The sequence below is a fragment of the Mastigoproctus giganteus genome, chromosome 10 (genome assembly GCF_048544385.1).
Source record: "Mastigoproctus giganteus isolate SK-2022 chromosome 10, ASM4854438v1, whole genome shotgun sequence".
In the NCBI taxonomy this organism is placed as follows: Eukaryota; Metazoa; Arthropoda; class Arachnida; order Uropygi; family Thelyphonidae; genus Mastigoproctus; species Mastigoproctus giganteus.
This window is the reverse complement of record NC_143584.1, coordinates 68154004-68180731: the sequence shown is the minus strand read 5'-3', so window position 1 is coordinate 68180731 and position 26728 is coordinate 68154004. Positions and strand designations below refer to the sequence as shown.

At 38.3% G+C, this 26728-nt stretch overlaps 1 protein-coding gene across 1 annotated transcript in view; it reads right to left on the bottom strand.

The window, feature by feature from the left end:
* Positions 1–26728, bottom strand: part of LOC150079070 (uncharacterized) — a 162554-nt gene that overhangs the window by 87178 nt on the left and 48648 nt on the right. The window contains exon 3 of the mRNA XM_090382692.1: positions 5708–5844. Coding sequence (XP_090238818.1) covers positions 5708–5844 — 137 coding nt within the window. The remainder of the gene's footprint in view (positions 1–5707; positions 5845–26728) is intronic.

Here is a 26728-nt window from a genome sequence, read left to right as displayed (position 1 = left end):
CCATAGTGTAATATATGACTTTCAAAATCTCAAAATTTAAAATTTAGCTCGCACAACTAAATTCTAGTTGATGTAACTAAATACTGATGGTATCTTTATTCTTTCTCAGACAACAAACATATAAATTCAAATTGAAAAAGGATATAGGCAGAATGGATCTATGGGAATTTTCCTGCATCCAAAAAATAGATTGCTGAAATTAACCAAAATAAACCAATTTTTTTTCTTCTTAAATACTATAATAAGCTTGCTTCCTTGCATAAATTTGCCAATATTAATACCAAGCTCATTTGGGCAGTTAAACAAATTCATCATTATATTTAATGCAGACAACTCTTTAATTACAAGGCATTTTACACCTGTAAGTTAAGCAATACCCTTCAACATTTATATCGTGTACATCCAGTACATATGAACCAGCACGCTATAACAAAAGTAACAGATATAACAACAGACCAAAACTTCCACAACTTCTCTTGTAAACTATAATTATCCATTACAAAAATCCTCATGGAAAGAATAAGCACTAGGCTAGCTATAAGCCTTCATATAATATTTCATTATCATCATATAAATCTATTAAACCCAGTGAGTGTAAGTCACTACAGCAATTCGGTCCTCTTGAGCATCTATTCACTATTTTCTGTTACATCATTAGTCCTAACCAGAGTAAGCCCACTTTCTTCTAATGCTTTTTTGACACCATCAATCCAGCTTCTTCTTAGTACGCCTATCAGCCTATTACCATTCATTTTGGCTTCAAATATCTGCAACCAATCTTCCTTCTTCCATCCTTCCAATATACCACCCATACCACTTAAATTCGTTAGGATATTTGTTACCAAGTGTTTTTTTTTTTTTTTTTTTTTCATATTTCCTCATTTGTAATACAGTCTTACCATTGCTTCCATCTCTTAGGTTCCATTTAGTTTTCCTGAAACTCTCATTTCCGAAGACTAATTTTATCTATGATTTATTTTTTGATTTTTTCTGAATTTTTTTTGCTAAACACTGAAATGTTTTTCCTTAACATTCCCAAAATCTCCTAAAAATTTTTCTTTAATCTCTTTTACACATTTTGGAATGTTGTCCTTATATTCCAGGCCTCCGTAGGCGAGTGGTCAGGAGCGGGAGTGCAGTAGCACACGCTCTTTGATTAGACCGGGGTTCAAGACCCTGACTGCTGAATACGATCGATCTGCCAACCCGCACTGGACCAGCGTGGCAGATTATGGTCCATTTCCCTCAGCATGAATTGTTGAGGAGGCTTCCATCCTGCAGTGGGTTGATAATGGCTGCAATTTACCTTTACCTTATATTCCAATAAGGATTTATTTGCTATAAATTTCTTAGAACATTTGTTTTCTTTCTCTTGAAAAATTTTATTTATACTGGAGAGAGAGAAAAACATGGCTAATGCTTTAAATAAAGAAATATATTTACCTTACCAAGATAGTCCTTATCATTTCTGAAATAAGTTTCACTGCTTTACTGCCATTACGCAACTGCACTTACCACTTTGTTATATATAAAAATTTGTGAAAATGTTATGAAAAATATATATACAAAAAGCATGTTTTTTTAATCTGTACTTTTTATAATTAGTACATTTCTGTACGAATTATTTTCCTTTCTGCAAAATCCAACTAACTTACACTGCATGTAACAAGTTTTACAAAATAGTACGAGCTGGTATATCAATTCCAATGATTAAATTGAGGTGGAGAGAGAGAGAGAGAGAGAGAGAGAGAGAGAGAGAGAGAGAGAGAGAGAGAGAGAGAGGGTGAGTGTTATAATGGATTAGTAAACATTAGTCCATGTGAGCTGAAATAAAAGATATTTCATATCAAATAACTCTTAATATTAGTAGTGGCAAATGATTTAAGCAAGCAAGCAACCTTGTGTCAGTCAAAACAGTCATTTGTCCATTTGCTCAAATAGTTTGTCTAATCCTACCATAAGTTTATAAAAACTATTCACTTACACAATACCAGTTGATTACTCTATGCTGAAAGCAAATTTTCACACATCTAATCTGCAGCCATCCTTTTCAATTTAAAAGCAGCAAAGCCTTATTTACTTATGTTAACACTAGTAAAGGGAAGAATCACATTGGTCCTCTAGAGATGAATGGTATAGCTGTTGATGATGCTGCTCAGGTGGTTGACAACCTGAATAGATAGAATTTTTTTAAAGATGGGTATACCAAAGGTATATCAAATTCTGACAGGGAGCTAAATGATTTTTGTGTTTAATTGAGAGAAAAGTGGAAGAGAAATTTCTGAAGCTAAAGGAAAACAAGATACCTGGGACAGATGGGCTCCACCCGATTATATTAAGAGAGGCAGCAAAAGAGGTAAGCATACCCTTAGCTATAATTATGAGTGTCCTTGGATTCAGGGGAGGTCCACAAAAACTGGAGACATATGAATGTATCCCCAATTCCCTAAGCGAGAAGGATCAAAGGGTGAAGTGAATAATTACAGACCCGTAAGCTTTGGTTCAAGGGAAAATAATGGAGCCACTGGTTAAAGAAGTAATGCAGGACCATCTAGACAGGAATGCAGTTATATGATAGTAAAAACATGGCTTTTGTTAAGAGGCAACCTTGTCCAACCAATCTGACTGGATACTATAACATGCTAACAAAGGAACTAGATGCAAAAAATAATTTTGACAATATATACTTAGATTTTGATGCTGTTCTACGTAAAATATGGTACAAATTGGAGCAATTCAGCATCAGGAGCACATTACTGCTATGAATAAAGGGATGCTGAATAGGAGAAGACAGAGTAATTATCAAGAGCCAGTGCTCTTCTTGGACTAATGTTATTAATCCAAGAAGAACAATGTACTGGGGGCTGGTAGCACTGAACCCTGGGTCCCCCTCCCCCACGGTTCAGTGTCCATCATTTTTAATATATATTAATGATAGTGATAAAGGCATATCAGGCATCTGTTTGCAGGTGATAAAAAAGTTTGTAGGACAGTTAAATGATAATAATCGGGGTATGGTATTGCAACAAGATCTATAAAAATTATACATGTGGGCTGAGAAGTAAAGCGGTAAGAGAAGTTTAAAACTGAGAAATGCAAGGTACTGCATATGGGTAGCAGTAATCCCAGAATAGCATACCAACTGTGTAGTACCACACAAGGCAGCAGAGCAGAGCACAAAAAAAGACATGAGAATAATTATGTTAATCAGACAAAGTTCATTTTGAACAGCGCAGATGGGCTGCTAGGACAGTCCCATTACTGACTTTTATTTGGCATCCTTTTATGTAACAAGAGTGTTCGTTCTCCCACCCCATCGGGGCAGCAGAATGAACAGGATGGCAAATAAATGGAACGAACAGGATGGCAAATCATAAGGTCGGGGTGTGACCTTACCCGAATGATTTCTAGCAGCATACTGCTGGATTATGGTGAAGGTTCCTTCAGTCATAAATGGTTCACCTTCCACACACATTATGGCCACGTTTCGTGGAAATTTTTGCAACCCAATATTGAAAAATGACGTAATTTGAAAAAATGACGTATTTATCATCAGAACAATCTGATGGTAAAAATTCAACCAATGGTATAAAAAGGAAGCTTGCAACTTTTGTTTCTCTATACTTTATATTAGCCCCTTCAAGAATTTAAAAAATTTCCAAACTGATACATGACTTTTAATTAATTTCAATCAGGGCTGTTTTATGTACAAAAAGTCAGCTGTGCTTTCCCATGACTGACACTGCATCATCATGGTGACAAATTTTGACCAATGACCCAAGAGGATACACAACTATGAAAAAAAAAATATATATATATATAAAAAAATAATAATAATAAATAAAATAAAACAAAATTAAATGGAGAGCACAAAGAAAACAAGCAAACAAAAATAGCAGAATTTATTGGATTAGTAATTTTATTCTTAATGAATTATTTTCTGATAACCAGAAAATGAGACAAATCTTATGACAAATAACATCCCTATTACAGACAGTGCTACCATGATATACCGCAGCTTGTTATGCTGCAGTTTTGTATATAATGCCAGTACAATCATATCCCCAAGTAGGAAAAGAGAAGGGGAATAAAAAAAAAAAAAAAAAAAAAACAGTTCATGGCAAACTCAAATTTCATAGTGGATACCAACAAATTCCAGCTAATGCAGAGGTTTCAAACGTAGTCCACTGAGCTACTGTATTCCTTTGTACATTCTCTCAATTAGACAATTAAATTTTTAAAAATAACAAGACTTGCCCCAAAGTAATTACTTTCGATGTTTAGTTTTTGCCTGTCTTGCCTGAGTTAGAGAAGTAATAATAATAATAAACAGTGCATCACTGACATGGTAATTGAACACAGGAAACTCAAAGTAAACATTTTTACTCTGGAGGGTGGGGAGGGGAATCAAAATGTGCTACCAGTTATAACATATTCAGTTATAAATTTTTGCAAACAACAGCACAACATCCTTTTTAAAGCTATGAAATCACAAGTGGAATGGCAAAAACTACTAAATGCATAATGAAAGTGTGCCCTGGAATATATTTATTGCATAACAAAAGGGTACTTATTGGACAAAAACAAAAGCTTGTTTCTATAATGTAATGGGAATGTTGGTTCTTTCTTTTAGGTTAAAACATTGCATTTTAAAGTTAATTCAAACTTTGTTGCAACTGTTCTTTTGATTTCAGAAGGCACTACCATCTAACTCTCCTTAACATTAATATATCATACAATTTGTTTACTGAAAGAAGATTATAAAAATTTGTCTTTCTGAAAAGAACTGCAATATTGAATGTTGAGCAATTTTATTCTATAAAAGCTTTGTTATGTTATGATATAAAACAGAGATCGAAAAGGGACACGTTTTGTTTATATAGCAAACACAAATAAATATAAGAATATTACCCTTCATAAAAGAGTTCAATGTGTCTTTTGGTCACTGCTATCCCCCCATCTCCCCACAATAAACAAAGATGAGCCAGAGATAAAGTGCTCCTACTGCAGAACAATTTCTGTTAACAGCTATGGGGTCACACAGCAATTTCTTTCTCCTCCACCCTCAAATGATGGGAGAACTTGGAACAATTATGTCAACACAAGCAAACATATTTTCATTTCATATGTCTGAAAATGAAACTTAGCACAAATTGTTTTACAATGAGTACTCCTGGCATGATGGTCATTGACTGGCTACTGTGTAATATGAGGGCAGTTGGAATGACAGCAAAAGCTGACATATGTCACAAATAAAGATAGTAATAAAATTGATTAATATCTGTTTCTGAGAGGGTAAATTTTCAAATCCCCAAACCACAAGTCTAGTATCTTTTATCATATATACTTTTCAACACTTATCTACACTTAATATTTAGGATTTTATAAGTACTGCATTTATTTTTATTTTTAAAAATAAACTTTTAATTTTTATGTTCTGCTGTTTAGTTGGTTGATTTGATTACAGTGGTATTAAAATTTGTATTTACTGACTTAAATTTACTACTAATTTAAATTTTAGATAAAATAAATCTTAATATAAGATTTTTAATAATTTTGCATGTGTTCTAATTTCTTATGCTAATGACCCAAAAAGCCTCTGGTACCAAGCTTTCTGGATAAGGAGTCCAGTACTGTATAAAAATGAATAAATTTTATTTCTAGTGCATTAAATACTACTCCTTAAATTAACCTGCAACAGACTTACTTTGTGAAAGCAACTGCTTTCCTGAGCAGAATCTATTTAATGAATCTGTAGAAGCTTTCAATAATGAAGTCTTTGAAACTCTATATGGCAGTCCTTTTATCATAACTAATTTTGTTTCCTTCCGTTTCTTTTTCATTCTGAAAGAAAATAAATATATGTGTGTGTGCACACACATATACACAGACAACCATTTATACAAATAAAAAAAATGTTAAAGTAGCTACACATCTGAATAATTAACTAGGATAAATGTTAATAAAAATAAAATGTCTACTATATCTAAACTGAATTAACATTTATAACAACTTTACAATGTTACACTAAAAACAAATTATGATAATCTCATCTAATTTTGACATGTGAAGTTATGTAATAAAATAGTTTATTTAAAAAATAAATACAGTACATCAAGTACAGGCATAATGAAAACCAGATGGTTACTTATGATAAATCTAATATAAAACTCAATGACTACTAAAAACCAAATTTAGGATATAATGAATGAAAAAATGTACTGAAAATTGTACCTAGCACTTAAATCAAAAGAAGTTATTTTGAAAACAGCAGATCCAAACTAAGTTATCTGATATCACCTAAAAGAAATTTCATAGAGAGAAAGCTATAAGGAATGAAATAAACACAACATTGTAAAAATAAAAAAGTTCAAGTTACTTCCATGAGTTAAACATAAATGTTGAACAGAGTATTAAGCTGGAGCAGGCACCAGCAAAGGCCTGACATAGCTGAGTGGTACTGACCACTCAGCTATGTCAGGGTAGAGTAGTATATACATTTGAGATGACTATGGTTGATATTTAACTGATCAACAAAACACAATTAATGATAATGTTTTTGGAAAATGGCTGATCACAAGAATATACCTATAAGATTTGAGGGGAAAAGATCTTTTGAATGCTGTGGGAGGGAGGAAGAGAGAGAGAATTAAAGAAACTTCACTCAGAAAAACCTCTTCATTTTTCTATAACAGAAACTGTTTAAAAATTAATTTTATGTTTAAGATATTTTAATAATTGCTGGCCATCCTAAAGTTTAATAATCACAGATGTGTGAAAATGTTTGTAAACTTGTTTTTCATATACAGGGTGGCCATAATTAAAGTATCCCTATTCAGAGCTCTCTGTAGCTCTAAGTAATAAGTGGAATGCCACCAAAATTAGTAAATAAACTATTCAAGGCATGAGGAGAAGGATCCCGTGAAAAAAAAAAAAAATTAGTTCCAAAATCTGGCTATAGGGGATAATAAGGCACTGTACAAGAGGAAAGACATGACAAAGTACCAACAAATAAATTACTAAGATAAACCTTAATGAAATTACAAATTTTTGTGTTCTTTACAAAAAAAAAAAAAAACAAAAACAAACTGAACTAAAAACTGCCAGAGGAAATTGTTTCACAGCTCCAAACTACTCACTCACAGTTTACTCTCGATGGTTGATGATGTTGCTGATGGTGAATTTGGTTTTCGATGTGATTATCATTGTTCTGGACCAGAAACTGCATTGATGTACATTGTGCTCGACTGCAGAATGCAACACCTCTGGAGTAATGTTCTGCACATGCTTCATTATGTTGTCCTTTAAGACAGTCAGCTTAGGGACACTTCCTCGATAGACATTGGCCTTGAGGTGACCCCACAGCCAAAAATCACACGGTGTAAGGTCAGGTGAACATGGTGGCCATGCGAGTGTGTTAATTGTCTGATGGCACCAGGGGTTCCCCCATCTCCGCATTGTGTACTCTGTTTTTGCAACACAGAACTCTATGGAGCCCAGAGATTTAAAAAGTGTGAACGGAGTGGAATGTCGTGTAGTGTTATGTTCTGTTGTTTCTCTGACCATTAAGCCGTTGGGCCCTACTGGAACCCACCATTGCCCACACTTCGCCACGAGGAGGCAGGTCAGGCACCCAGTAGATTATTTAAGTACTCTGGCAAGCCCTGCCACCTAATTTCCAAGGATTTTAGTGACAAGGCCTATTTATAAAAAAATTTTAAAAATGGGGGGGGGGGGGGGGTTGAACTTATTCACTAGAATTTGGAAAGGCCAAAAGAGATTTTCAAGATAGCGGTTGAATTTAGACATCGATTAGAATTTGGCGGCGTTGTTAAGGTGATGTACTCAGTCAGTTTAGTTAGATTGGGGAAGACTGAAGACTGGGGAGGGAAACAGGTAGAACAGAAGGGATGGGAATGATAGAGTAGGTGTGGTGGCCGTGCAATGGGAAACAAACGACTAATGACTCTTTCTGCAGAAAAGTGATGCCGGAGAAGCTGCTGTACTGGTTGTGCAATATGAGGAAGAGCCCCATCTTGCATAAAAACTGTTTCATCCAGGCATCCTCTTTGCTGCAGTTGAGGAATAATGAAACTGCTCAGCATGTAATGATATCTTTGTGCTGTAACGGAACAGGTGGCTGCTCCTGCTGGGTGCGATTCCTTGAAAAAGTATGGCCCTAGGATGAAGTTTGAAGTCACATCACACCAGACAGTGATTTTCAGTGAGTGCAATGGGATTTGCCGAATAACATGTGGTGCTTCCGAAGCCCATATTCAGCAGTTTTGAGTATAGTCCCATAGAGATAAAAATGATCCACATCTCCCCAAAGAATGCTTCATGGCCAGGCATCATCCACTTCTATTCTGGCCAAAAACGTTAGAGCAAATACCATTTGTTTTTCAGGATCATCTCTTTGCAGCTGCTGCTGGCGACTGATCTTGTATGGATAATATTGGATTAGTTTCTGAAGAATTTTCCACACATTGGAATATGAGACATCCAATTGCCTCACTACTCCCCATGCACTGCTACTAGTTTCAAAAGCTGTATCCATGGATCGGTCAACGATAGCCACTGCAACTTCCTCTGCTACCTGAGGTGAAACAGGCTTCATTCCTCTTCCAAGCTTAACAAAGGACCCAGTTTCCTCAAATTTGTTAATCATCCTTCTAACTGCCGCAGCTGATAAAAGACTTTGACGTAAGTTCTTACAGCATCTAAATTCACGCAGAGCAGCTGCTGCATTGCATTCATTAATGTAGAAGAACTTCGCAATTAAAGCACGATCAGGCAGAGTGAGACGTATTGTTAAAAGTCAACTTACAGAATACGCTTGCGATGTTCGTGTTGTGCCTTTATAGCTCTCTGCTGTTGGGAAAATTAAATTAACTCAGATTTATGTAACTTTTCTGCTCTCTTAGGTGTCTTATTTTTTAGTTTGGATTTAAAACTTAAGTGCAATTCAGTTTGTTTTTTGCACAGAGCACAAATAAAAATTTGTAATTTCATTAAGGTTTGTCTTAGTTATTTATTTGTTGGTACTTTATCGTGTCTTTCCTCTTGTACAGCACCATATTATCCCCTATCGGCAGATTTTGGAACTAATTTTTTTTCTTGGGATCCTTCTCCCCATGCCTTGAATAGTTTACTTACTAATTTTGGTGGCACTCTGCTTATTACTTAGAGCTACAGAGAGCTCTGAATAAGGATACTTTAATTATGGCCACCCTGTACACTCGTTATGCATCCTGTTTGTATATTAGATATTATTATTGCTTCACTTTACAATCAATTTGAGGATTTTTTTTCTTTTTTCTATAAATCAGTAAAGCAAATGAGATACCAAAAATACTATTAGACGGCAAGAACTTGGACTCTCCAGTCTGCACAAGAATAGTTAACCCAGCAAGTTAATACAAATAACTAATTTTAGGCAAATTTTTAAGACTGGGGTGGAGTTGACATTGGAGAAATGAATAGTTGGGGTCCATGTCAATTCATCGCGAGACAATTTGTTGTATGACAGTCGGTGCATGGCAATTTGCTGTATGCAACAATTCAGTTCATGACACAATTTGGTGAATGACACTTTGCCATATGTAACAATTTGGTGCATGACACAATTTGGTGAATGACATTTTTCCATATGTAATAATTTGGTGTATGGCAATTTTGTGAAAGACAACTGGTGGCTACAACAATTTGTGTATGTGCAACAATTCAGTGTATTATGCATGTTTTTGAAAATCAGAAATTAATAAAAATATATGAATGGTTTATTAGGTAACAAGAAAAATTTTGGTGACTTAGAAAGAAGGAATGCAGAAATTTAGAAAAAAGAAAGTAATATAATTTTTGTCCATTTATTTTGTATAAAAAGACTCACACCAATCCTTCTCATAGGCATGTTGAAAAGTTAATATGTGCCTATTTCAGCATGACTCTATATTTTAATACCTTTATTCCAGATAAGATTTATTAATTTTTGTTTTTAACATAGGGACACAGACTTCAATTCCAATCCCTAAACAAGCACCACGGAAGCTTACCTACATACCCTTAACCCAGCCAGCTATGGTACTAACTTCTTTGAATAAAAACCGTTATTGTTATTTGTTTTTTTTTTTTTTTTTTTAGGAGCATTAGCAACTAAGGCCATATTGCTCCGGGTATATGCAGTGGTCATTCTCTGACCTTTCCGCATCCTCCGTATTTGGTGGGCATGGGCTCAAACCCCGGTCTAATCAAGAAGCGTGCGCTACGCACTGCTGCTCCTGCCCACCTGGCTACGGAGGCACCAATAAAAACCGTAACGTGGGTTTCAAACCGAATTTCAGAAGATGAGCATTATGCAAATGGCATCCATCAACGAACTATTTTTAGTCTCTGGAACAACTTCACTCCACAAATGTATATTTACTAAAAAATGAAACGTACAGAAGTGAAAGTAAAGTGAGAACAAGGTTCACCTTTATCCCAATCTCTAACATGTTTGTGTCACTTTTTTAACAGAATCTCCTAAAAAAAAAAAAAAAAAAAAAAAGAGGAATGCGAATTAAAAAATGAAGCAGGATATTTTGCTCCATCAAAAACATAAAATATCAAGAACAATAAAATAAAGAAAAATATCATCACTAAATTCCCCATTTATACAATGGCATGTTAAAAGTTTACATTTTTTTACTTGCTTTGCCATATAACAAATTCTTCCAAAGAACTCACCGAATCATTGTAGCCAGTTGGCTTTCACCAAATTTTCACATACAGCAAAATGTCAATCACCAAATTGTCACATACACAAAACTGTCATTCACCAAATTATCATGCACAGAACTGTTGTACAGTGAATTGGCTTGACAAACTGAAGTCACCTGAATAGCTGTACGATTTTGAAAAATCACACAACTATGTCACCCACAGTTAGTTGTATATGCATAAATTAATATTACTATAGACAGAGTGCAAGAAAGCCATGGCTTTTGCTACACTGGCCAAAAAAAAAAAAAAGATTAGAAATTACAAATTATGAACTTCCCTCCCCATGTAGATAACTATTCAATTAACCTTTGAATTTCTTCTTCAAACTAAAGGCAACTTGTTCCAGCGGTCAACAACTATAAGAAAATATATAAGGCTATAAGAAAACTTCCTACAATCTATCTAAACCTCTTGCCCTGTAATCTGAATATGTGGTCTCTTGTTCTGGAATTCTTGACAACAGTGAACATTAGCATTAGCATTAGTAGAGGCATTTGATGCAAGAAAGCAAGCTTATGCAGCATCAGCCAAAAAAAAAAAAAAAAAGTAACATAAATAAATAAAAATAACCACTTCCACTTCACCCCTCTGTTCGTTCGAAATACCTGTCCAGCTGAGCCTTAAACTTATTCAGGCTATCAACTTCCACGACAAGGGATGGAAGTCTGTTCCACCCACCAACCACCCGCTGGCTAAAGGCAAATTTCCGCACATCTATCCTACATCTGTCTTTCCTCAATTTGAATTTATGCCCTCTCAGGTGATTTTTCTGAGCTAGAGGAAGAATCCCATCAGCATTGAGCATGCTCAAACCATTCAAGGCTTTGTACACCTCTATCAGATCACCCCGCTGGTGCCTAGTTTCCAGACACTGTGATTTGCAAAACTTAAGCCTTTCTTCGTAAGAGAACCCCTTTGTCCCATTCACCAATCTAGTTGCCCTTCTCTGTACTCGTTCCAGCAGCTCTACATCCTTCCTAAAATGAGGCCTCCAGGCCTGTATACAGTACTCTAGGTGTGGCCTGACCATTGCCTTATACAAGGGAATAATCACCTCCTTATCCCTGCTAGAAAAATTCCTATATATCATTGACAATACACCATGAGCTACTCTTGCAGCTCGTCTGCACTGCTCAGAGAACTTCATATCTGCCTGCACCACCACCCCCAGGTCCCTTTCATTCTCTACCACTGTCAGTGTAGTACCACAGAGTTGATACGCTGCTCTGGGGTTGCTGTTTCCCATATGTAGTACTTTACATTTGTCAATGTTAAACTTCATTTGCCACCTCGAAGCCCATCTGCTCAACCTTTCCAAATCCTGTTGCAGCAGCATAGTGTCAGTAGTGTCCTTGACAACCCTGCCAACCTTCGTATCGTCTGCAAACTTGGACATTAAGCCTGATATACCATCATCAATATCATTTATAAATACAGAAAACAATAAAGGCCCCAATACTGAACCCTGAGGGACTCCACTAATAACATTAGTCCACGATGAGCAGTGTCCATTGATTACCACTCTCTGTCTTCTCCCCCTCAACCACCCCTTTATCCATAGCAGCAACTTGCCTCCAATGCCACACTGCTCCAATTTGTGCAGCAGTCTTCCATGTGCAACAGTATCAAAAGCCTTTCTAAGATCCAAGTATATAATATCAAAGTTATTCCCTGCATCCAGTTCTTTTGTGACTGCATCATAGTATCCAATCAAATTGGTCAGGCAAGACTTCCCCTTAACAAAACCATGCTGTGTCCTAGCTATAACTGAAGTCTTGTCTAGATGATCCTGCAGTGCTTCTTTCACCAGTGCCTCCATTAATTTTCCGGGAACAGAAGTTAAACTCACAGGTCTATAATTACTTGTGTCAGCCTTTGATCCCCCTTTGTGAATTGGGGTCACATTTGCACATCTCCAGTCAATGGGTACCTCCCCTGAGTCCAAGGAAGCTCTCATAATTATGGCTAAGGGTTTGCTTACCTCCTTTGCTGCCTCCTTTAATATAACTGGATAGATCCCATCCACCCCAGGTGCCTTTCTTGTGTTTATCTTCAACAATTTCTCCTCCACTTTGCTCTCAGTTATTACAAGATTCTCTAGCTTACTGCTAGAATTGAATACACCTCTGGCATTCCCCTCGCTGAATAACTCCTCATGTGTGAATGTCGATGCAAAATATTCATTTAGTTTGTTAGCTACCCGAGCAGGGTCATCAACAGTTGACCCATCGATCTCAAGTGGACCAATCTGATTCATCCCCTTCCTTCTAGAGTTTACATAAGTAAAGAACTCTTTGCTGTTTTTCTTTGCATCCCTTGCCAAGGATCTCTCGTAATCTGCCTTCGCCTGCCTAACCTCCTTTGTAACTTGGTTACAGATCAACTTGTATCTATCATAGGCGTCCGTGTCACGTGTTAATTTGTATGTATCCCATGCATTTTTCTTCTCTGCCATATGCCTCATTAGTTCATCTGACAACCATTTAGGCCTAAACCTTGAACAATATTTCTTAGTTGGTATGTAAAGCCTAGTAGCTTCCACGATAAGTTCTTTGAATGCTTCCCATTTTGAATTTGCTGTTGGCAATATCATCAGTTGATCCCACTGTACAGAATTTAAATACTGTCTCAGTCCATTGTAGTCGCCTTTACGAAAGCAATACCCCTTCCCTTTACCCCTAATGGTAGTTACCTCTTTGAGTAACTCCCACTTCAGCACACTGTGATCACTGCCACCAAGTGGTTCATTTATCTGCAGATTCTTAATGCATGAAGAATCACTACTGATAATCAAATCAATAGTATTACTCCCTCTAGTTGCCTCCCGAACATGCTGATGTAGAAAACAATCATCCAATAAATCCACAAAAGCCTTGCTACTGTGCGAGTGACCAGCCCCCAAATTCCAGTCAATATCTGGGAAATTAAAATCCCCCATTATAAGACTCTCTGATTTACTGGCCCACTCTATTTCTCCGAACAGTTTCTTATTATACTCATCAGAGTCATTAGGCCTATAGCACACTCCTACTCTCAATTTTGATCTCCCAATGCTTATGTCACACCAAACTGACTCGACACTGCACTGTCCAGCGATGTCGACTGGCTTCACTTCCTTGGATTTTATGTGTTTTTTAACTAATAGCATAACCCCTCCTCCCTTCCTATCCTGTCTATCCTTTCTGTAGACATTGTACTCCCCAAATTCCAGTTCTGCATTTCTTATATCTGTGTGACACCACGTCTCTGAAATCCCCACAATATCTGCCTTTGATGTTTTGAGCAATACCTCAAATTCATCAAATTTATTTACTAAACTCCTAGCATTGGTGTACACACAAGTATACATGCACCTGTTCTTTTTCTTAGCTACCCTAACACAACCCATGTGTTTACTTGTACCCCAATGATTCCCAGCAGTCTCTGAAATATCCTGCATCTTATTTTCCAGGCTGCGGCTCATTCCAATAGAAGCAGTGCAAGAATCACTTTCACCTCTGCCAGTGGCTACTGTTAATCTATTAGTCCTTGTATCCCCCCAATCTAGCAGTTTTCCGACCCACCTAACATTGCCTCGATAGCATCAGCAAACATTCTTGCACCCTTTCTTTTTTTAAGTAAAGCTGGTAAAATGAATGATGAATTTCACCATCATTCATTTTACCAGCACCTCCCAGCTTTATAAACCTCAATCAGATCCCCTCAAAGTCGTTCCTCATATGGTCGCCCATTCTCACCATGCAGAGTTGCCCATCTTTGTGGACCCTTCCCAGAAGCTCACTGTCTTTTCATATGAAGTCTTCATACAGTATTCCAAATGCAGTCTTACAACTACAGTGGGATTATGACCTCCCTATCTCTACAGAATAATGTTTAATAAATATAGGGATATAATTAGGAATATAATATACTATGTTCTACCTCTCTGAAGAATCCTCTCAAAACCCCAGGGGCTCATATTTGGTGAGTATGGGCTTGACACACCCAGGGTCCTGAGCTGGATATCATTATTCTCCTCTTTCTTGGTGATTCCCTTCTCTCTCTCTCTCTCTCTCTCTCTCTCTCAGTAATTCAGAATTTTTTTTTTTTTTCTGGCTGGTGCAGCATAAGCCTTAGGCTTCCTTGCACCATATGGCTAATAATATAATAATAATAATATCAACGGAAACATTCTCAGTTTTATTATGCCTCTGTGGCTATAGATGCATAATCCATAAACGCATAAGTCTCCACCTGTAGTGCTAGTGTGACATCACAGGCTTTCCTCGCTGCCTGTTTTTTACACTTCTCAGAAAACTTCATATCTGCCTGAATCGTAACTCCCAGATCACTCTCTTTCTGTTTTTAATTCAACCCCACCAAATGTTTAATTTATTTTGGGGTTGCTATTCCCCAAGTGCAAGACCTTGCATTTTGCTGCATTAAAACACAGCTGCCACTTTTCTGGCCATTTTTAAAGCCTGTTCAAGTCTTCCTGAAGGAGCACTGCTTGGCAGTGGTCATTAACAACTCTCTCAATCTTTACATTGTCTGCAAATTTTGACATGATGCCCTTTGATGTTGTTTATGAAAATCAGAAACAACAGTCAGTGGTGCAAGAATCTATGCTTGGGGAATCCACTTCTAACGTTACACCAATCTGAATAATATTGATCACAACCCTGTGCGCTGCTGCAATCCATCTTAGAATGTTTCCGGTAATCCCAACGCGTTCCAGATTATGCAGTAACCTTTTATGAGGGACAGAGTCCCTCATAAAAGGTTACTGCATAATCTTAAAATGACAGTATGAGGGACAGAGTGAAATGCTTTGTTAAAATCGAAATAAATTGTCAAAATTATTCCCTACATCCAGCTCATGAGCAACTGTGTCAAAATAGCTTACTAGGCTAGTTAAACGTGATATTCCCTTAACAAAACCATGTTATGAGTCCGAGGATTGCACTCTTAATCATTTCTTCCAAGTCCAATGATGCCCTTATAATTAATCTCACTGGTTCAATACCCCTGTGAATGTCTCCCTCAAACTTACTGGGTATATGCCATCAACTCTAGGAGCCTTGCTTTCCTTTATACTCAAATTTTTCTAATAATCATCAGTAATTTCGAAACCATTAATTTCATATAGCTCAAACTCACTTGCACAGCCTCTCCTTAACATAAAAGGTCTTCTGTCAGTAAAAACCGTTACAAAATACCTATTCAATTCATCAACAACATCAACTGAGTTATCTAAGATTTTCCCACATCCGGTATTCAAGGCTCCGAGCCGATTCATTTTCTTCTTCTTTGTATTGTATCATGAAAAATTCCTTGTCCCTATTCTTTGTTCTCTTAGCCAGTGCTTTCTCATACTCAGCCTTTGCCTCCCTAACCTTATTTGTGGTACTGTTACAGATCAACTTGTAACTATTGTGGGCTTCAATACTTTTCATCCCTTTGTAACTCCTCCTGTGCTATCTTTTCTGCTCTACTAGACCAGCCAGCTCCATATTCATCCAATTTGGCATCCTCCTTGTGCAATGTTTTCTTAATGGTATATATGCATTCTTCATGTGTTCATAATTCACATGTATTCAACCTCCACTGCAATTTGTCAAATTAACTATCACAGTCCCCTCTTCTGAAATTAAAACCTGTTCCTTTAACTTCTACAACATCTTCCCTCATATTCCTACTAACAACTATGTGATCACTACCTGCCAATTGTTCCTCTACTTTATGCCCTACGATGTTATCTGATTCGTGAATAATGATGACATCAAGAATATTCTCACCCGTGGAATTTTCTATGACATGCTGATACAAATAATAATCAACTAGTTTATTTAAAAATTTTGTCCCCATGGTGAGTTTCCCTCCCACTTATTCCAATCAATTAGGAGCAGATTGAAATCATCCTTTATAAGACATTTATGCTTGTTTGCCCATTCCATCTGCATATAGAGACTCTCGTCATACTCTTTACAATATTCAGGTCGTTAAATTACTCCCATTCTCATTATACCTTTGTTTCCAACAAACTTGCACCACACAGATTCTATGCCGGTAAACGTAACTTCTGAATCAGCAAAAGCTCTTTTTGCACTCTGGTTGCTTTTCATAAGATGTATAAACCCCACCACCCATTTTATCTTCCCTATATTTCCTAAATACATTATACGTACCACAGTGGAACCTATCATCTCTATTTCCGGGTGGCACCACTTTTTTATTATGTCAGCATTAGTTGTCCTAACAGGAGTTCAAATCCAACCATTTTATAGACAAAACTCCTGACATTACTGTAGACATAGTTAAGACTAAGTATTCTTTTATAGTTTACTACCCTGACACACTCCTTTAAATTATTTAGGCTTGTTTCCTTTAAATTATTTAGGCTTGTTTCCTTTAAATCATTTAGGCTTATTTCCATAACTTCATCTTCCCTCTCATTCGAACATTAACCTCAGAATATTTTTTCCAACGTCGGCTGTTGCAGCAACAAACAAATTTTTCAGATGAGTGCAAGCATTACTTTGACCCATATCATCATATAAACATGGATCTACATTACCCTTCTCCCCAACTAGCAATTTCCCTGAACCCTTAAGGTATCCTCAATGATACTGGCAAAAATCCTTGCACCAACTTTGTTCAAGTGAATATTGTCTCTACAAGAAAGATTCCTTCTACCTACAAAGTGCAAGCCACACCAATAAAATATTTCCCTCTATTTTCTCTCCTTGCAGATTCCCTCAAGTCTTGAGTTAATCCACAAGGCTTTCAGCATATAATCTCTCCTATCATGTCTGGACTAATTGCAGACACATTCTGACCTGACTCATGGTATTTTTTCCACATGGTGCTATATAGGTACTGAACTTAAGAAAGATTATAAAATTTAAATTTACAGTAGATTACAAAATTTAAATTAACAAAATATACAGAAGTTAAATGGTACAAAAAGCTATCTACTAGTGAAATTAAATTTAAGCTACTGACGTTACTGGAAGAATTTAAATTAGCAGAAATAGTTTAGAAAGTTAAGGATTAATATTAAAAATATTAAAGAAATTAATTTCATAAAATTACTGAAATAAACTTTATTTAATTACGTACTGTAGTCAGATTTAAAAATTGCAGAAATAAAATTTAACAAATTTTAAACTAAAATTGTCTATCAAGTAACTGATGTCAATCCCCTTGCTGGAGCCACTAAAAATGGAAAAAGTATAGCTAAAAATTAGCTATAAACACTTGTAATAAATTTCTAGGCTAATAATAATAGGGGGAAGGGAAGAAAGTATAGCCAATTGAAAAACAGTATTTATAACATATTATAGTGACCCCCAAGTGTGGAAGCGGAGAGGCTGTAAGTAGGTCAAAGTTAACGTTACAAAGTGTGATGGGAAGATCAGCAAATTAAACCAATGAAGCGTAACAACTCAGGAAAGCAGGAGAAATACTAAACGGACAAAGTAGCATAAAGAGATGCTAAAAAAGTGAGTGATGGCAGAAAAATTGCATCTCGACATTGCATTCGGTCAACCTAATGGCACACAAGAAATAAAAACTTAAGGGGGTAAAGAACAATAAAATGTAATTGGAAGAAGGGGAATACAGTCATACATGGGCAATCCGGGATTGTGAACCCATTCCTATAGTAGGCCCCTGGACATAGGTCTGGGAGTGTGCTTAGTGTGTTTAAGTCAGTAATGTTACTATATTATAATATGTAAAAAAATATACAACTAAAAAAATAAAAATGTAAATGCAAAAAACTTAACTATAAAACTTAACACCCCCATGGGTAACCAAGGTGGGCACAAGTTTTCTAGACCATAAAACACCAAAGAGGCTAGGGGAGTATTGTCTACACATGTACAACCCTGAATGTAATAGGATATCAACCAGCTATTACAAGGAGAGTGTGTTTAGTGTCAAACGGCACCAGGGGTTCCCCCCCCATGTCCGCGTGCTATACATTGTGGGTGTGAAACAGAACACTGTCAATGCCAGAGGTTTAAAAGTATATGGATTTTGTATTTGTGTAATGTTCATCTGGTCATTTAGCTGCTGAGCCCCTAATGGGACCCAACATTGCCCCACTCCACCCTGTGGAGGCAGACCAGGTACACCACTATTATAGTTATTTACTCTGGCAGGTCCTGCCACCTAATTTCCTGAGATTTTAGTGGCAAGGACCAAAAAAAAAAAAAAAAAACCGCTATAGATAGAGGGGTTAGCCAAAACAAAGGGAGTACTAGTTGGGCGATTTGATGTTGTTAAGTTTTTGGGTGTAGGGCTCAGGCAATTTGGAGCTGATTCAGACGCTAGTTGTAAGTTAGAGAAGGGGAGGAAGACTGAAGACTGGGGGGGAAAAGATAGAGATACGGGGTCCATAGGGAAGATGACCCCAAGTCAGTGGAGCAGGCCGCACCAGAGTGAAAAAGAGGGGTGGCAAGGGCACCGGGGATAAACACCCCCTCCCGCCAGGGAGTGGAGGCAAAGGACCGCGCAAGGGAGTGTGGCTAAGGAGGCCTAATGGCAGCAGCTGAGCTGTGCTGGTGGGTTCCGTCATTCCTGGGACGAAGGAAGGAAGGAGGGTTTTTTTTTCCCCTTCTCCTGAGAGGACTGTCATATCCAGGAAGTTTCTTACTTTGATCTTCAATTGGTGGTGTTTGGGTGCCTAACTCGTCAAGCAGTGAAGACAGACTGCGCAAACTCTGTAAAGGCGGTGTAGCGCTGCTCGTCCATTATAATCAGGTCTCACAATACCGGGGATTTCATTGCATTTTAGTGGCAAACCTTAGCCGGAACTCGTCATATTCATGGCAATCATACATTACGTGATCCCACGCTTCTTCAGCCCCACAATGACACAGCAGATCTTCTGCTATGCCTAGGGATGTTAGCTTCGCTTTAAAGGGTCCGTGGCCTGTCAATAGAAATGTAGTATGGAGGCCTGGTGAGTACCAGGGAGGAGGCTATGGACTGATGAGGTTCACAGAGGGGAATGAACTTTTTGGTTATCAAACCTTTGTTGATGGTGTCCCATGTCTCTTGCCAGATCCTGTACATAATTTCAGAGATTCTCTTCCTTTCCTGTTTGGGGTTGTTATCAAGGTTAAGAGTGATGCCTGCTGTTTCAGTGGGAATACTCTTCTTCAATCGTTGATACAATGCTCTTCTTATTACCTCTAGGTGTAGTGGTATACATCCAGCTAGAACCTGTAGAGCTGGGGTGCTTACTGTATGGCATGCCCTTGTTACGGCAAGGAGCATAGAACGCTGTATGGAGTCTAGTTTACGGCGATTTTGGTTGAGGGAGGCCCTAGTACACCATACTGAGGCTCCATATTGGGACAAATATGGCATTATAGATGAGGACCAGAGACCGGTGCTTAAAGCCCCAGTCTGCATGGCTTATACAGATGATCATGGCCAAGTACAGCAAACCCCCGCTATTCGCGGTATCTGTATTCGCGGTTTCGCGATCGCCGATTTAATATAAAATGAAACCTAAAAAATGTGAATTTTAAAGCGCCGTGAATATTTTCTGCCATAAAAAAACATGGGCGTGGCTAAAATTATCTTTCCCGGTCAAAACAGCGCTCAGTGGGTGGGGGGAGAGGGGTGACAAAATCGCGAGCGTGAATGTTTCTCGCTAATCCTTGTTCAATATGTGTTATGCGCTTGTTATGGAAGGTTTCGTCGTTTGCTTTTAATTTATATGCTTAGAAATTGAATAAATTTATCAATTTATAAATTGATATGCTTAAAAAAGTGATAAATCTACCGTTTTGCAGTGTAAAACAGACTTTTTCGAGTGTGTTAACGGAAGAAAGTGACTTAATTGTGGACAAGTTCTTTCTAACCCCTACAAAAATATGACTACGAATAACAAGAGAAATGTGAAAATATCAAAGAAGGTGATGACATTAGCGAATAAAATTGAGTTATTAGATAAAATTTCTAATGGTGAAAGTGTCTTCTCAGTGGCAAAACATTATAAAATCAATGAGTCAACGGTACGATCAATCAAAAAATCGGAAGAAAAAATCCGCCGTAGTGTCCGTGAAAACCTGCTAATTGCTTCAAAAATTTGCTCTGTAACTTGTGATGTTAAATTAGAAAAAATGGAAAAAGCTTTAAATCTGTGGATAGAAGACCGAACTCAAAATAAAATTGCGTTAAATTCACTCATCATTCGTGAAAACGCAAAACTCCTTATCAACGCTTTAGCGAAACTGGTGATAGCACTGGCGGGATAGGTTTTTTAGCTAGCAAAGACGCTGGTTTGAAAGATTTGTTTGAAATTTCTAATAAATATTACATTTAATATTAAATTGTTTCTTATTTTCATTTCGATGCCATATGCTTGCATTTCACTAGGTACTGTCTATGTACATAGTCATATTATGAAGGTACATATAATACATACATAGACAAAATTTTAGACTAGTTTTTCTTATATATTTCATACTTTGGAACAGAACCCCTTTATTACTATGGAAGCCATAACTCAGTATTCGCGTTTTCGGTATTCGCGGCATTTCTCAGGAACGTAACCCCCGCGAATAGCGGGGGGTTTACTGTATTTTTTTATTTTCTGTGACATATATTTCAAGTGAGGATGGAAATTTAGCTTCATATCTAAGACGAAGCGGCCTCCGTAGCCAAATGGTCAGGATTGTTGTTGTTATTTTTTTTTTTTTTTAGGAGCATTAGCAACTAAGGCCATATTGCTCCGGAGATATGCGGTGGTCATTCCCTGACCTTTCCACATCCTCCGTATTTGGTGGGCACGGGCTCGAACCCCGGTCTAATCAAGAAGTGTGCTACGCACTGCTGCTCCTGCCCACCTGGCAAGTGGTCAGGAGCGGGAGTGCAGTAGCACGCTCTTTGAGTAGACCGGGGTTCAAGCCACTGACTGCTGAATACGGTCAATCTGCCAACCCGCACTGGACCAGCATGGCAGATTATGGTCCATTTCCCTCAGCATGAATTGTTGAGGAGGCTTCCATCCTGCAGTGGGTTGATAATGGCTGCACTTTACCTTTTACCTAAGACGATTCCTAAATACTTGATTTCTGGATATAATCTTATGGAGGTGTTGTCAATTTTGATAACCGGTGGTCTTAGTAGTTGGAGCGTTCCCTTGAGCAATATAGATTGTTTTCTCTCCCGAGATCTTTAGTCCTCCATTCAGCCATTCACCTAAAGATCTTTAGGTGAATGGCTGCCCAATCCTGGAGCTTAGTTAGTGCGCAATTTGCTTGCTCCTCTAGATCAGCTCTTGTGTCACCATGCACCACCAAAGCCAAATCGTCAGCAAATGCAAGGGGTTGAGTCATCCCAAGGAACTCGTCCAGGACGATGGACCAAAAGGCCCCAGGACCGAGCCCTGGGGACAGCCTCGGGAGACCTGGCTAGTGACAGACTTGTACCTGGTACTAACATGTACAGTGTGGTGTCTCAGGTACTCCTTGACACAGTTATAAGGGTTGAGTGGTGCTTTGGCTTGTCGGAGTCTTCTGAGAATACTTGGCCACTATAGCCGATCAAACGCTCCAGCAAGTCAACTGTGATGGCTAGCGCATAATTGCCTTGAGTGCTTGAAGCAGTAGATATTAATTTAAGAAGAGCATCTTCAGTGCTGCAACCAGCTTTGAAACCATACTGAAGTGGAGAAATGAGGTTTTCTTTAGAGTAGCATTTTGACAACCTGCTGAGTAGAAGCCTTTCCAGAAGTTTGCCGAGGACTGGAAAGAGAGCAATTGGCCTGTAAGATTTTGGCTCTTCAGGTGATTTGTCTGGGTTCTTCAAGATGAGTTTAAGGTATGCCTCCTTCCCGATAGCAGGAAAGTGGCCTTCCATTAGGCATCTGTTGAAAGTGGCGAGCATGCCGTTAGGGAAGTAGGTTGCAAATTTCTTGATAACATCCATCTCGAGGAGGCCATTGCCGGGAGTTTTATTTTCTTTAGTTTTGTCCAGTGCAGCTTTTAGATCGTCATTTGTAAAAGGATCTTCAGTATTTTCTGTTGTGTAAGAATCGTTAGCGGTAACAATCTGTAGTTGCTCTTCAGTTAGCTGTGCATCATCTGTTGGAAAGAGGGCATTTAGAATGTTGTGGACAGAGTCCTCCCACGTGAAGGTGGAAGAACCATCAGTTGTACTGAGGACTTCACCTCTAGGGAGTTTGTTCACAACAATACGATAGACAACTCCCCAGAGGTTATCATTTCCTGTGATCGAGACCAAATTCTGCCATGAGGCTTTTTCGCAACATCTAATCATGGTAACTGTTCCTTAAGAATTGGTAACTGTCTTTTGCGGCTTCGACCTGCAAGGGTGGGAGGTGAGCATGGGCTCTCTGAAAAGTTTTACGAGCTTAGTGGACTCTTTTCCTCATATCTTGTAGTTCAGCATTCCACCAAGGGACTGCATTTTTGAAGGGCCTTCTCTTGGGGATTGCCATAGCACAGGCCTCCTTGATGGTCTTGGAGAGGGAAACTGCACAGTCCTCAGAGGTGATATGATTCAGTTGTGAAGAATCTTCATGAAGTATTCTTACAAGTTCAGAAAGCGTGGCCTGAAAGCGTGGCCAGTCAGCTTTCTTTGTGCAGAATCACACTACATCTCTTGGTATTGGCGGAACACGATCTACAAAGCGGCCAAGAGAATAGGTGATCGCTCTGTGGTCAGAAGTGGTCCATGCTTCATTAACCTTCCACTTGCTGAACTTTCCACAAATAGTTGGCATGGTCAGGGTGATGTCGATGGTGCTTTCCCAGAGGGTGCTACTGTATGTGGGGAGATTTCCAGGCTGGTTGAGTACTTGTAGTCTGGAGGCAAGGATGAAGTTTTCAAGTTCCTCCCCATTTCGAGTGACCATACGATCAGGTGTTTGACTATGCCACAAGGGGGAAAGACAATTCGCGTCCATGGCTATGAGTAGCTTACCTCTGGGAGAAGGTCAAGTGCTGTTTGTATTATGGTGATCGCAATTGAGATGTCTTCACCAGGTCTGCTATAGAGTGAGAGCAGATGTAAGGATCCCATGGCAGTAAGAACTTGAGCACAGGCACTAAGGGATGTACAAAGTTGTTTGGTTTTTAGGAGCATTAGCAACTAAGGCCATATTGCTCCGGAGATATGCGGTGGTCATTCCCTGACCTCTCCGTATTTGGTAGTCACGGGCTTGAACCCCAGTCTAATCAAGAAGCATGTGCTATACACTGCTGCTGCTCCTGCCCACCTGGCTATGGAGGCGCCTGGATGTACAAAGTGGAGCTACTTTAGTTACAGAGATTTCAGTGTTACCGACTAGGATTGCAGCCCGTGGTGCATCTGTAGTACCTTGAATGATTTTGTATGAAGCTAGATAACCTGTGACCTTACCCTTGTAGGCATAAGGCTCCTGGAGCATAATTATGTCAATATTTTCTTCCTCTGTTTTTAATTTAATTTGTTCAACCACTGCTCTAGCATGCTGTGCATTAATCTGCAAGAAATTCAGCTTCTTCTGTGTTGGTGGTTGGGTGGACCGTCTATCCATAATTGGTTCTATCTTGGTATATTCCCTTAAATTTTATATATACAGGGCAGTTTGCATCCCTGACTGAGTGCAGGTGGGGTATTTTAGACTGTTTGCAGTTTGCACAAGCTACTGGTTCCTCCCTTTTAGGGCAGTCTTTAAACTAATGTCCCTGCTGGGCATAGTGACCACACGTTGGGACCTGTTGGTTGCAGGTGTGTAATGTGTGCCCAAATTGCAGACACCCAAAACATTTGGGAACTGGAACATACTCCTTGAATCGGTGGCTTCCCCATCCGATGTAGATTCTCTCATGTTGGCTAATAACCTTCCATGCTCTGGGGGAAAGTTCGACTACCCAGTTAACTGTAGTAGCTGACTTAGACTTCACGATATGTTTCAGTATCAACGTCATCCTCTGCCGTATGCGTGCTAAGGTTTTTGTAGTATATTTCCTCCTTTAGCTCTTGAGTAGTCCAGACTGAAGAGGATAATGGAAGGTCCTTTTTGCTTTGGCGTTTCCGCCTTCAGTCCTATGTTGGAGATTTCTGAACTCTTTAGTATAGCGAGTGCCTCCTCCCTAGTATCCGTTTCAATGATAACACCAGGCATCTTTGTTTTTCTTATGCTTTTGATCTTTAGGGTTTTCATCTGCTCCTTGAGATTACTAGTTAAAACATCCTTAACTGCATAACTTGTTGTTAGTTGTGCATCCTCTGTGGGTTTCACCAGGATAACGTGCGATTTAGCTGTTCTTTTGTCAGATTTCCCGATAGTATTTTTTTGCACAGGGGCCTCTTCGCTGAGCGAAGAAGTGCCATTCCTCAACGCCTCGGCAAAAGAAAGGGGGCGTTGTAGCATTTTGTTTTCCCGTTCTTGTGTGAGTAAGTCTAATTTGGCCGACATTTTCTTGTTATCTGTATGCAGATAACAAAAAACAAGGAGGGTAAACAATGCCCTCCATTTTCGACCATATTCTAATAATGCTTGTGCGAATTACGGAAGTGATTCTGTTGGTCTTCTTGGCCATATATTTCTCAAGGATGTCGCGCAGTTTTAAGAATTGGTCAATTGGGGTCCCCTGTAGTGGTTCTTCCTTGCCATCGGTGTTATCTGTATCCAATCCACTGGATGTATCGCTACCTGGGTCCCCAGGTATATCCCTTACGGGGGGGGACTCTGTGCCAGATCTATGTCTTGTCCTTCTAGCTTTCCGCATGCTTTGTTGCCTCTTTAGTTCTCTCATAGCTTCATCATTCTCATGAAGGAGATTAGCATTTCTAGTGCGTCTGCATGGTCTCTGTTCATATATTCAATGTCGGAATCTGACATGATTGTAGTTCAGCGCAAAATTCCAGAAAAGGGAAATACAATTTTTCGGGATTCCACAACTATAGTCTTTTAGAGAATGGCAGGAGATTTTGTTTACTTTGCAGGGTGGCTTAAATGTTTTTGAAAATTATATGAACACTGATCAAGTGGGGTGAGTTTGTAAGCACGCTGTAAATAGATTTCCATATTGTATGCATGGACAATCCCATTTAGCTTGACCTTGTGAAACTCGAACAAGTATACAGTAAACGGCTTTAACTACTTTCTCTTCTCAGAGAACAAAAGGCAGAGGGTTGGTGCCTTGTTACTTGAGGCAGGGATTTACCACTTAGCTGCTTTAGGTTGGTATTCACTTTAAGTGGTATGTTCCAAGTGCTACCGATCACTGCTAAATCATATAATTATGTAAATCTAAAGTTATCAAAAGTAAATTTACCTCAAAGATTCGGGTCCAATAGTTGTCTCTGTTGTGTAGATGACATCTTTAGCTTTCAGAATATCCCAAATACTTTATACTTTGTTGTTTAATTATACTTGAATTTTAAGTAAATGTAGGAGCACAAAATAACTAGACTGACATAGTCAACCAGCTATTACAGTAGGGCCCCCACTTTTTCACTTTGCGAATGCATAAAAAAGCCTAATAACATGTTTACACTATTATATATTAAGTGCACAGTAGAGCTAAGCCTAAAAAAACAATATGAAAATAAAATGAATATACAGTACACACATTGCTTATGTTAATATTTTCTCCCTTATCTTATAGTGACTGATGAATGTAAATTTGAAAAATGAATATATTTATTATAGGAAGGATGAAGGAGACAGCACATTTGTCATCTGACTCATCAACGAATCTTATTCGTTTTGACAATGGAAACTTGGATACAGCTCTTGCAGTGTTGTTGTTCGTGTTTAAGATTGTTCAAGGCTATAGCTGTTGCTGTCAAAGGTTGCGATAGTACTTTCTTAACGTAGGAAAGCAATGAACTTTGCCTCAAATTTCCATCTCCTTTCCCTTAGAATTTCTTTATAGCATGCAATATCATCTAGAAGTCTTGCATTCACTTTAGAATTTCTTTCAAAATTTGGATCAATCCTCTCAAAAGC